This window comes from Monodelphis domestica, chromosome 5 (assembly GCF_027887165.1).
Source record: "Monodelphis domestica isolate mMonDom1 chromosome 5, mMonDom1.pri, whole genome shotgun sequence".
NCBI classification, from domain to species: Eukaryota; Metazoa; Chordata; class Mammalia; order Didelphimorphia; family Didelphidae; genus Monodelphis; species Monodelphis domestica.
Genome location: NC_077231.1, coordinates 915851 through 928333, shown reverse-complemented (window position 1 = coordinate 928333; position 12483 = coordinate 915851). Strand labels below are relative to the sequence as shown.

Here is a 12483-nt window from a genome sequence, read left to right as displayed (position 1 = left end):
AGAAGAGCTCGTTCTCTCTGTAGGCGACTCGGGGAAGGACGGAGAAGAGAGAGAAAAGATCCTCCCTCCCTCCCTCGCGCGTGAGAAGTTGACCGGGTCCAGGGGGCTGTGAATGAGATCACGGGCTCCTGCTTATTGAGCTTAGAGTTCCAATACTTATAACAGATTATGCACCAGCTATTAAGGAAGCATTACATCATTGAAAGCCCGTCAGGAATCCTAGGCACCGTATCGGAATTAGCCAATGGAGGGAGGAGGTGGAGAGAGTGCAGCGTACACAGAATACAAAGGGCTTTAGATCTTACCGAGATACAGCTTCAAGGTCTCTTGCCTTAAGTAGTGCTAGGCCTTGCAGATCAAGCTTGTCTGAGGACAAGACAGCTGAAGCCTACTTGAGGCGTGACTTGCCTTCTGATCTTGGACCTAATCCTGGCTCCTAGCAAAGGGCTGTCGTTCTCTCGAAATCTGGCCTTGTCAAAAGCTTTCAGAGCAGAAGTTCAGGTTTGTCTCTTTTTCCTCAGTTCGCCCAAAGTGTCTTTATGGCTCTGTTACCTTTTTTATCTTCTGCCTAACTTATCGTGATATCCTAGGTCATAACTTGTCTCCTGAAATGACCCTTCTCCTTTCCCCTCCCAAGTTCATCCTCAGTACCACTCCCAGATTTTTTCTTGTTCCAGCTTTTTTTAGTTGTGCCTGACTCTTCGTGACCACATTTAGTGTTTTCTTGGCAAAATAGTGGAGTGGTTTGTTATTTCTTTCTCTAGCTCATTTTACAGATGAGGAAACTGAGGAAAACAGTAGTAAGTGTTGGTGGCTAGATTTGAATTTGGGAAGAACAGTCTTTCTGACTCCAGGCCTGGGAAGCTGGCCACCAGCATCCTAATTAAGCATCCTGAAAATCGGTTTTGGTCAGGTCACCAGGATGAGAACCAAATTCTTTAGCTTCACTTTCAGAGCCCTTCACAGTCTGGCTCCAAATTAATTTTTGACCCTTCTTCTGCCCTTCTTTTCTTTTTCTCTTAAAAAATCCTTCCCTTTTCTTTTAGAATGAAGACTAGGTATCACTTCTAAGGCTAGGCAGCTGGGGTTAAGTAACTTGCCCAGGATCATGCAGCTAGGGAAGACAGATTTGAACTCAAGACCTCCCATCTCTAGGCCTGGCTCTCTACGCCACCTAGTTGCTCCCTGCTTGTCTTTTTAGCTCAGGGCCTAGCTCTTCTGAGAAGCCTTCCTTGACCACCCATACACAGGAAGTTTTCTTTGTGTCTTCTGTGAACATCTCTAACTTTCTCTAGGTTCTCCTACACATTATCTTCAGATTCTGTGTGTCCTCAACTAAATTACAGATTCTTTGAAGGTAGAGATGTCTGTGTTTTCTATCTCTTGCCCTGTCTTCAGCATGGTAGGCATTCAAAAGATCTTAATTAGGCTTATGTATATTAATCACTTAAAGACACAAATAAGAAAGTTAATGCCAGTCTGTAGGGCATAAGCATTGATGGGAATGGAAAATCACTAAAGGCTTCCTCCCTGTGGCAAATGCATGTGCCGTTGTCCTTCCCTGGGGTTGGAATTTAGAGGAAGCAGAATTCTTTTCTTTGCCGACTTGAGCCTGATACCTTGTTGCTTTCAATGGGGCCTGGATCACGTTCATTCCTTGGGTTCTTTAGTCTGTTTCCATCTGGTTCTGTAGGCCCCCAGAGTACTAAGCGGCACAGTGTTTTGTTAAGTAGCTCTCCAGGAAATCTCTTGCAAGAAAAATTGCTGCAAACTACTCAAAATATGCACTTGCTTCTCCAAGGTATTCCATGTGAATGCACCTTTGCCTCCACGGACAGAGCAAGAGATAAAAGACTCACCATATTCAGAGGGATATAATCAGAGTTTTACTACAGCGAGTACACAGACACCGCCCCAGTGCCAGCTGCCGTCTCTGCATGTAGAGCAAACGACGCTCCCTCAAGAGCAGATGGGTAAGGAACTTGGCCTGTGAATGGCGGATGTAGCAGTTGTTGGGGACTTATTACTCTGAGCCAGGGAATGCTGAGTATGAGACAGCAAGACTGTGTCTGCCCTGAGTACACCCCTGCTTCTTCTCCTTCAGTTAGGCACGGTGCTGCTGCCTAGTTTTTATTTTTGTTTTGTCCAGCCCAGGAGACTTGCATTTTTTATCAGGCCAGGGCATTTCTGGTGTGGATGCTCCCTTCCGCTGAGGCAAACTGATCATTTCTCTGTAACTTAAAGTTTAGAATTGCTTCAGGCAGCTGGAGTTTGGGGGAAATGCCTGTGCTCACAGCAGAGGTTAGGATCAGGCTGGATGGCTTGGAATAGACTGTTAGGCTGTCTCACATTTGTGACTTCTACAACAGCACTCCCATCAATCTCATTGGAGATCTTAGAGGGCGTCCATTACTGATAGTGTTTATGAACTCGGGCATTGGGGATTCAAGTGTGACCCTGGGCAAGTCATTTAACTTCTGCCTGTGCCAGTTTCCTCCTATCTCCAAGGGTCATTGTGGGGACCAAATGAGATCATATTTGTAAAGCTCTTGGGAAACTTTCAAATGCTTCATGAAGGTTAGCTTTTGAAAGGGGGCACTGATGATCTTTGGTCATATATCATGTTATGTATGCTTCATGTTGTTCTTCAACCTGCTTAAGATGGGGCAGAAAACCAGGTTAAAAGACTTCGGAATGTATTTTGAATGTATAATGTTGGGGGAGGTCTTAAAGAGGCCATTTTGACAGCCATTTTGAGCTGTTATCCTATCAGAAAAGTTAAGAGAAAATCTCTTTGAACATGGAAGGTGTCTGTTAAGGGCTTCTGGTTTTTTTCTGCATTGGCTTTTCAGTTCTTTAGAGAGCCTTTTTGAAAAACATCTGGGCAGAGTGCCGACTTGAAGTCATTAAGACTTAAGGGTGCCCCGATTGTGATGGCCCAATAGCATTGCCGTGCCCTCTTTTTGTCAGATATGCGCGCACGCACACACACACACACGCACACGCTCCATTCCTTTTCTCTCTCAGTAATTTCAGTCATTTGACTTAAGCGAGTGTTCACACGTCTTGATTCTTGACTCTTGGTCTGCTTGTGAATTGTCTCCTCTTGCAGCGAACTGTCAGCCTGCTGGAACAATCCAAGTAAGCAGTGGTAGCCCTGCCTTTTATCCCGCACAGACTAATGCATTCCCCAGATCCACCCAATCGTATCTCAGTAACCGAGGATCCATCAGAGGATGTGCCCGTGGTGGGAGATCACTGCCCAATTCCTTCCGCTCCTCTGCTGGCTATAAAGGTACGCTCTTCCTTCCAGAACGCTTCGTGGTTTTGCCTTTCTGCTTTTGGTTTTTTAAGCTGCTGTTGTTGCTTTTCCCAAGAGAATCTCGCCTTACGAGCAAATAGCTTGCAACCAGATAAACGCAGCGTGACCACCTGTGGCCGCGCTGCCTCTCCTGAGGAGAAAGAGGTCCGTCTTCTTCTTCATTGGTCCTCCGGAAGCCTGCCCAATGTCTGCCTCATCGTAGGGAGTCTGGGCGTCCTTCCCCCTGCCCTGCGTTCCTTTATAAATGCTTTCCCCAGAGTGTCTCGGGATTCTTCATAAGTGGTCGGGCTTGTGCAGTCCCACTCCTGCACCACCAGGGCTTCTTCAGCCCTCCCTGGTGATCCTGGGCTTTGTTTTGCTCCCTAGTGAGTTCTGCTTAGGCTTATCGGACTGGCCTTGCCTTGGCTTTTGCCTCTTTACCCTGAACCTTTAACAGAGCTGTGATGAATTCGAAATCTTTAAATTTGTATTTCCTACTTTTAGAAGCCTTTACAAGGTATCTAAAGTATACACGGCAAGCCACAATCTTTTCTTTTTGTAGAAGGAAAACAAGTTTGTAGGAAAGATTCTCTCCCTTTCCTGGGCTGCATATCTGGCTCTCTTCCAGGAGAACTCGAATTCTTTGCGATTCTTGTTTCTTGAAACGTCTTTTGTTTAGCATGTTCAGTAAAGCCTTCACCTTCCGTGATCAGAACAGCTTCCCACGTGACAACGTGAGGGTTTTCTAGGAATTGAGTCAAGGGCTGGCAGAGCACAGGGAGCGGTCACATGGCGTTTGATCAAGCCACAAAGAATGGCTTTTGTGTTTTTAAAACGGGTCTTGTTGTATTTTAAAATGTAAAGAGCATTTTTAGCTCACCGACCAGGACCGAAAAGCGCTTGGGGCCATGTTTGATGGCTCATAATCTCTATCGGCGATCCTGCTCATGGGTGGACCCACTCATTCACCTACGGCTGGGCCTCTTTTATTTCATCCATACATGATAGAGCTACATTTGGAAAAGGAATTCACACACTTTAGAAGCTAAGTAAGGTCAGCTCGATAGTGTGAGACGTCTAATTGTGCTTGTTTCTAATTTTTTAGGTTTTGATTCTTACAGAGGATCCCTTGTCATTGCCAATGGCAGTTATGGTCAACTACAATTCCAAGCTAGAGAATATCCTGGAACACCATATTCCCAAAGGGTAAGGGAATAGACACAGTGGCTCACTTGCTGACTAAGAGAGCATTACTTTCTTTCTTTTTCTTTTTAAGCCCTCCCCTTCCGCCTTGGAGTCAATACTGGGTACTGTGGTCAGGGCTAGGCATTGCGGGTCAAGGGACTTGCCCAGGGTCACACCGCTGGGAAGTATCTGAGGTCAGATTTGAACCCAGGACCTCCCGTCTCTAGGCCTGGCTCTCCATCCACTGAGCTACCCAGCTGCCCCCTTTCTTTTTCTTTTTACTTTTAAAAATCTTTACTTTTTATTTTTACCAATTACACGTAATAACAAATTTCCACATAAATTTTCTGAAGTTCTATGATCCAAACTGTCTGCCTCCCTCCCTCCCTTCTCTTATCTGGAACTGGCAAGCAGTTCCATCTGGGTTATACTTGTATTATCACACAGAACACATTTCCATGTTATTCATTCTTGTAAGTGAACCTTATAAAACCGAGACAAGTGAGGACACCTTCGTCTGCATTCGGACTCCAGCGGTTCTGTCTCTGCATTCGGAGCCTTCTTGGTCAGAAATTGCTCAGAATTGTCCTGGGTCACGGTATCGCTGAAGGAGGCGAGGCGTCTGCTGGTTGGCCATCCCATAGTATTGCAGTTACTGTGGACCACGTCCTCCTGGTTCTGCTTATTTCACTCTGCCTCAGTTCGTGGAGCTCCTTCCGGTGCTTCCTGAAATCGCCCCGCTCGTCATTCCGTACAGCACAAGAGCATCCCACCCCCAGCATTCCCCACGATTTGTTACCGCCCTGGAATGTCCCTTAAAAGGCATCTCTCAAGAATGGAACATTTCTAAACATACGAAGGCGCATCGATACGAGATTCTTCTGACTGCAACAAAACCTTATGTTTAGGGGATGCCAACACGTGTTTATTAAGGCTTAGAGGGAGGCAGAATGCTCACAGGGTACTTTATGGAAACCCATCAAGTGCTTTTCCCACGACCGTTCTGGGAATCCTTTCTCCTGCCCAAATATTATCCCTATTTTATACTGTGAAGAAGTTGCAACACAGAAGTTCACTTTCTCAGCCATACCCTCACGGTGCCTAGTGTGGACACATTTTAAACAATTTATTCGTTTCATGAATTAATTTGGCGTATTTTTCCATGGTTACGAGATTCATGTTCTTTCCCTCCCCTCTCCCTCCGCCAACGGGCAGTTCTCCTGGGTTTTACAGGGGTCACTGATTGAGACCCATTTCTCTGTTACTAATATTTGCCATTGAGTGATTGTTTAGAGGCTACATCCCTGATCATGTCCCCATCGAATTATAAGATCAGGAAGTGCTTTTCTTATGTCTTTCCGCTCCCACAGTTCTTTCTAGTGAAGAGCTGCGTAGAGGGGCATTGGGCAACTTTTGAGGAAGCTCAGGTTCAGGCCCTACCTTTGGCTCTTGAACGAGACGCAGGATCCTGAGCAAGTCGTGTTTCCGGAAGCTCCCTACACCTTCTCTCCTGAGGTGCAGGCTATGAGGTGCACTTATGGGAGGAGGAAAGAAAGGCGCGTCCTCGGCCGTCCTGCTGTGTGAGAGAGGACTGAAGGTGCACCGAGGTCTGTGCAGAGAAGAGAGGTCGACGACACCAGAGTCTGGGAGTCAGGCAAGCGCCAGAATCGGTTTTGGAAGGAGGAGCAAGAATCTCAAGAGGCACGCTAGGCCCTGGCCAGGGAGAGGATGTGGGCCAGCCTGTTCGATGGCGGGAGGAGACGTGAGAAATGAAGAGGTCTGGAGAGGCAGGAGGGTGCCCGGCTGCGGAAGGCTTTGAATGCCGGGCCAGGAGTTTGAACTGGGCAGGAACGACCGAGCAGGAGCCGCCGAAGAGCTTCTGTACACGGACGTCGGATACGCGTATGAAAGACGTTCCTTAGCAGCGGGACGAAGTTCAGAAGCGACTTTACGGGGAGGGGAGAAGGCAGGAAGACCTGTTGGGGAGTCCCCTCTGCGGTGCTGGTCGATGGCACCAAGGGCTCGGAGGGCACCTTCCGGCTGCAGTCGCCGAGGCGACGGGAAGGGCGTTTTCTTGCATGGCGGCCGCGGATGGGGACGATGGCAGGAGGTGCCGGGAGGGCCCCGGCAGAGCGCTTGATAGGCATTTGGAAATAGGAACCTCTCGTGGGAGAGGACTTCAGAGCGGCCCAGACTTGGGGATTCCCTGTGTAGACATGGTCATGGGAGGCCGCCATAGAGCGCAGGTCCAAGGACGTCTCTGAGGTCAATAGGGAGCTCTGAATATCAGATCCGGAATATCAGCTCCGAGGCAGAACAGGCCCAGACACTGGTCTGGGTCAGGAGGACTGGAACCCAGGACCTTCCGTCCCCGGGCCTGCCGCTCTGTCCTCGGAGCCACTCGCGGCCCCTTTGGCGAGCTCTCGAGAGCAACCGTCACAGGCCGTCAGGGGGACGGCGAGCGATGGCGAGATCGATGCCGAGATTTCCCCAGGAAGGCCTTTCCCAGCGGCTCGGGAGGCTGGGAGGCTGGGAGAGGCTTCTTGGGTCGGGGAGCAGACAGATCGGTGGGCCCCTCACTTCCTTCCTCAGGGAAGAACCTGCAGCACGATGGCCCAGGAGGGCCTTCGCCCCCGGGCCGCCTCCCAGGGAGCCTCCTGGGGACTGTCCTTGGGATGACCAGCTCAGGATGGCGAGGAGGAGCCTGCGCAGAGTCCTCGAAGGAGGAGGAGCTCCACTCGCTGTGGCAGAGCGGGGGCTGGGCTGGCAGGAAGAGCTCCCTGCGGGGATGGTCGTGGGGGGAGGTTCCAGGAGGGCGGGGGTGCCGGGGGTCGGCCTGGGGCCGGCGGGGGTGCCAAGGGCTGGTGGGGGCATCGGGGGCTGGCGGGGGTGCTGGGGGTGCCGGGGGCCGGCGGGGGTGCTGGGGGTCGGCCTGGGGCCAGTGGGGGCATCGGGGGCTGGCGGGGGTGCTGGGGGCGCTGGGGGTTGGCCTGGGGCCAGTGCGGGTGCTGGGGGCATCGGGGGCTGGTGGGGGTGCTGGGGGTGCCGGGAGCCGGCGAGGGCCCGGGGCCCTCCTTCATTTGTGGATGCCGGGAGGGGGCGGCACAGCCGGGCGCCTCTGTGTCCCCGCCCTGTGGGTCCGAGGCTGGAGCCCATCTTAGCGGCCTGAGTGGCTTCGGTAAAGGTCGCCGGCTGAGAGAGCCGCGAAGGGCCGCGAGCTTTCCTCATCTTCGGGGGGGCAATCCCGGAGGACTCGGGCTCTTGGGGTGCTTCCAGCTGAGCCGGGCCGGAGCAGCGGGCCGGGATGGGCTCGGCCTGGGCCTTCGGCCGGGAGGAAGCCTGGCCGCGTCCCAAAGGGAGCCCCGGAGCCTGCTGGCGTTTGCCTGCGGTTTGACCCCTCGCAGCGGGTGCCACGCAGGAGGGTCGCCAGGAGCTCCCGAAAGTCTGGCCTCCGGAAAGAGGGGGAGGGTCTGAGGGAGCTTCCGGGTGGAAGGGGGATGGGCGGCCCCGCCCCAGACCCACCTGCCTCCTTCCTTTCAGGATTCCAGTTTGCAGCCGTGTTACAGACGGGGAGGAATCGGCGCTGCCTCCCGGACCGGCTCTAGAGGTGAGCGGCTGCGGCCCCCGCGGGAGCGCGAGCTTCCCGCTCTCTCGTAGACGTGTTGTGGGGACGGCCCCGAGCCCCCTGCCCAGGGCGGGCCGAGCAGTGTGGCCACGGCCAGCCCTTGGGCTCAGGGAGATGCCACGCGGCGGGCGCTTTGCTTTGCGGACCTCCCGCGGGGGGCCCTTGTTCAGGCCTCTCGTCCAGGGCGTTCTTGGCAGAGACGGGTCGCTTCGCCATTTCCTTCTCTGGGGGATGAAGACAAACGGAGATGAAGGGACTTTCCCAGGGTCACGCGGGGCCTGACGTGAATTTGAACTCAGGCCCAGTGCTCCATCCACCGAACCAGCTGGCCGGTCCTTGGGGTGGGGTCATTCCTCTGGAGAACCCTGTTTTCTCCAGGCCCAGAGCACCAGAGAGGAAGGGGATTAGAAGGGTCTTTGCCAAGAAAGCCCCGGCGCGGGCACGGACGACTGCAGGTGCTGAACAACAATGGCAAGAGGAGCGCAAGAGCGCGAGCTCGAGCCAGGTTGCCCATGGCCCCTCGGGCCCGAGCCCGGAGCTCGACTCTGTCGGGTCTCCCGCGGCCCCTCGGGCCCCATCCCGGTCGCCCGCGGCCCCTCGGGCCCCATCCCGGTCGCCCGCGGCCCCTCGGGCCCCATCCCGGTCACCCGCGGCCCCTCGGGCCCCATCCCAGTCGCCCGCGGCCCCTCACGCCCGAGCCGGGTCGCCCGTGGCCCCTCGGGCCCCATCCCGGTCGCCCGCGGCCCCTCACGCCCGAGCCGGGTCGCCCTCGGGCCTGAGCCGGGTCACCCACGGCCCCTCGGGCCCCATCCCGGTCGCCCGCGGCCCCTCACGCCCGAGCCGGGTCGCCCGTGGCCCCTCGGGCCCCATCCCGGTCGCCCGCGGCCCCTCGGGCCCCATCCCGGTCGCCCGCGGCCCCTCGGGCCCGAGCCCGGAGCTCGACTCTCCTCGTCCTCCTCCCCGTTGTGGGTGCCTCGAGAAGGCTCCTGGCCGCTCTGGCTGCCCACCTCGAGGCTGCCCCCGCCAGGGCTCGCGTGACTGGGGCCCAGCAGAGCCCGAATGAGCGGGCGCGAGCGGCGCCGTCCAGCGGGACGCCCAGCCCCGTCCTCCGGCCGCTCCGGCGGGCTTCCTCGGTCGGCGGCGCTCGCTTCCGGACGCTTGTGCTAACGTGCCTGTTCCTCCCCCCGCCTCCAGGGTGGAGCAGCCCCGAGCGGGAGAGCGAGCCGGCGGGCAGCGTGGACTCGGGCCGGGGGGACTCGCGCAGCCTGACGCCCGTGGACGTGGCGAGCCCGGCGGCCGCCATCCTGCCGGTGCACGTGTACCCTCTCCCGCAGCAGATGAGGGTGGCCTTCTCGGCGGCCAGAACGTCCAACCTGGCCCCCGGGACGCTGGACCAGCCCATCGTGTTCGATCTGCTGCTCAACAACCTGGGCGAGACGTTCGACCTGCAGCTGGGCCGCTTCACGTGCCCCGTGAACGGCACGTACGTCTTCATCTTCCACATGCTGAAGCTGGCCGTGAACGTGCCGCTCTACGTCAACCTGATGAAGAACGAGGAAGTCTTGGTCTCGGCCTACGCCAACGACGGCGCGCCGGACCACGAGACGGCCAGCAACCACGCCATTCTGCAGCTGTTCCAGGGAGACCAGATCTGGCTGCGGCTGCACCGGGGCGCCGTTTACGGAAGCAGCTGGAAGTACTCCACGTTTTCGGGGTACCTTCTGTACCAGGACTGAAAGGGGCCAGAGTCCCCGGAGCCCGAGCCCCCTCGCGCCAGGGGGAGGAGAGGCCGAGCGCGCGCTCGGGAGGGCCCGAGTCGCCGTCGTGACGCAGCCGTGCGCCTGGGTGATTTGCCGTGAACCTCTAAAGCCGCGTCCGCGGGCGAGCTTCCTGCACGGACGCCTCGAGTTAGCTAAGTCACGTGCCTTGTTGTGCCTCAATAAAACAGCGGTCAATCTCGCCCCCTCGTCTTGCTGCTTCATTGAAGGGGGTCTCGGTCAGGTGGCCTCCAGGAGGTCTGGGCTGGGGTTACCCTTCTCCTTTCTTAAGGGTCTTGCTTGAGCTTTCCTTCCACTCGCATCGACGACGCTCGGACCCACCTTCTCCTTTTGCACACTCCGCACTGCCTACCTCACCGGGCTGTCGCTTCCGCAGACCGGCTCCAAGCGCCGTCCGTGTGTCCATCCGTCCTTAGGGGTCACTCCTCCTCCAGGAGCGACGCTGGACGTGGCGTGGACCATCTGTCCCAGCCGCCGTCCGGCCATGCCGTCCCCTCGGGCGGCGGCCTAACGCGATTCCTGTTCTTGTGTTTGGCTCTGAAAGTCTCTGAACCGGCTTCCTGCCTGCCCGCCCTTCCTCGTTCTGCTCCTCGGTGATTTTCCTTTCTTTGCTGGCTCTCCGCAGTGCCTTGAACCCTTTCTCCTGCTCTCTGTAATAGGGAACAGCGCCTGCTTACTGACAACCAGGTCCTTTTTACGGGGAAAAGCGCTCAAATTCTGTGTTCATGAGCAGTGCCTCCACCCGCCGCCCTCTTCAGAAATGGACCCAAACCCTGTACATGCTGCTTTGGCCTTTTCCTGATTTTGAATTTTCCTTTGTTTTTCCGCGACGGCCATTTCCCAGTCCGTCCTTCCCGCTTTTTCTAAAGCACCCCGAGGAGCCCGCCTCGTTTCTGCAGACTTCCTATCGGCTCGGCGGGCCACCCCAGGAATGAAAGGAGGGCTCCCGGGGAGGGGGAACTGGGGAGCCCGACCCGACTCCCTCTCCAGGCGCAGGGGACCACGCTTGTTTCATGCTTACGTCTGTCTATTCTCTGAGCAGCTCCTCGTTTTTCTTCTGCACTGCAAAGATTCCTCATCTTGGACAACCAAGTGGGCTCTTCAGCGAGGGCCAGCGGCCATGTCCTGCACGACTCTTCCTGCGTTTCATTTCACATAAACGTCTGAAAAAGGACCACGTTGAAACGAACAGAAATGACGGAATAGGTTTATTTACCGATTTACATTTATTTACTGATTCCTCTACACATGTGTCATAAATAGCAAAACCCTTCACGTCTTAGTGGAACGGGCAGACCTGGCTCTTCTGCTGCAGCGTTTTGAAAATGTGTCGTCGATTTTGCTCCTCGGCACGTCCTCGGCGGCTGAGCTGCCACCTTTATACGAGCTACAGCAGAACTCTTCTCGATGGCGACCGTCAAATTTGTATCAGTTTGTTTACTCGTAGCCAAAACCTAACAAGAAAGAACCTTTAATCCATGAATAGGTCCTTTTCAGAAATAGCCCCAAAATACAAGTGTCAGGAGGAAATTTTGACCATAAAATGAAGTTGCTTCCTCTCAATCACTAAGAAAATATCAATTCTTAGCTCAAGAAACTTAAAATTCTTTGGCAGGAGAAAACCACTATTTTTATAGAAGTATCTTATGCTCCCATATTATCATGAATGTTCTAAAACATTCTCTTAACATGATTTTTGTGCAGTTGATTACTTTTGAAAATCTTCAGTTGTGTTCTTTGATGTCACAGATGTGGCTTTTGGAAATTTATTCTATGCTTATTAAAAAGATCTAACTTTGGGCAGCCAGATGGCCTGGGGAGGGTCTGGGTTCAAATCTGGCCCTAGACACGTCCGAGCTGTGTCATCCTGGGCAAGTCAATTAACCCTGATTGCCCAGCCCTTGCTGCTCTTCTGACTTGGAATTGATACTACAGGGGCAACTAGGTGGCTCAGTGGATGGAAAGTTGGGCTTAGAGATGAGAAGATGTAGGTTCAGATATGGCCTTAGGCTCTTCCTAGCTGTGCTGGGCAGTTCATTCAACCCCCATCGCTTAGCCCTTACCACATTTCTACTTTGCAACCAATTCACAATATTGATTCCAATATGGAAAGGAAGGGCTAAAGGAGAGAGAGGATCGGTCTGCACATGTCGTTTAGGAATATTGGTACGACGTTTGGTGTTATTTCCAGTTAAAACATTCAAAGCAGACCTATACGGTGGTCTTTCTTTCAAAGACTGGCCCTTGTGAAGCTTGGGGAGGGAGAGAGTGCATTATATTGTTTGAATGCGAGCTTTGGTGTACTTGCTGTTGCTGTACTTCACTATTTAAATTGTGATCATTTCAGCTGCTCCAAGGGATCCTCTCTAAACTGGTTCTGTACTTCTCATGGAGGGCTTAAAGAAATTAAAGACAATTAAATTAGAATTTAACTATTAAAAACGACAGCTGATAGTGCGGTTACTTTAGCATTTAAAACTGTAGGTTTTTGGAAAAGCAGTTTATTGCCAAGATGAATGATGTGGAAAATGCAACATCTTCGTATTTCATTTCCATATGAAGGTCGTTTTACTTGGTCTTCACACTTCCCGTTC

General features: G+C 53.9%; 1 protein-coding gene across 4 annotated transcripts in view; it reads left to right on the top strand.

Annotated features, from left to right (window-relative positions):
* CAPRIN2 (caprin family member 2) overlaps nt 1-10070 on the top strand; it is a 44907-nt gene extending 34837 nt beyond the window's left edge. For all 4 annotated transcript variants that reach the window (XM_056797361.1, XM_056797360.1, XM_056797362.1 and 1 more), the window contains 5 exons: nt 1802-1973; nt 3113-3295; nt 4407-4507; nt 8027-8093; nt 9306-10070. In XM_056797361.1, coding sequence (XP_056653339.1) covers nt 1802-1973; nt 3113-3295; nt 4407-4507; nt 8027-8093; nt 9306-9847 — 1065 coding nt within the window. In that variant the 3' untranslated portion in view covers nt 9848-10070. The remainder of the gene's footprint in view (nt 1-1801; nt 1974-3112; nt 3296-4406; nt 4508-8026; nt 8094-9305) is intronic.
* The last annotated feature ends 2413 nt before the right edge of the window (nt 10071-12483 follow it).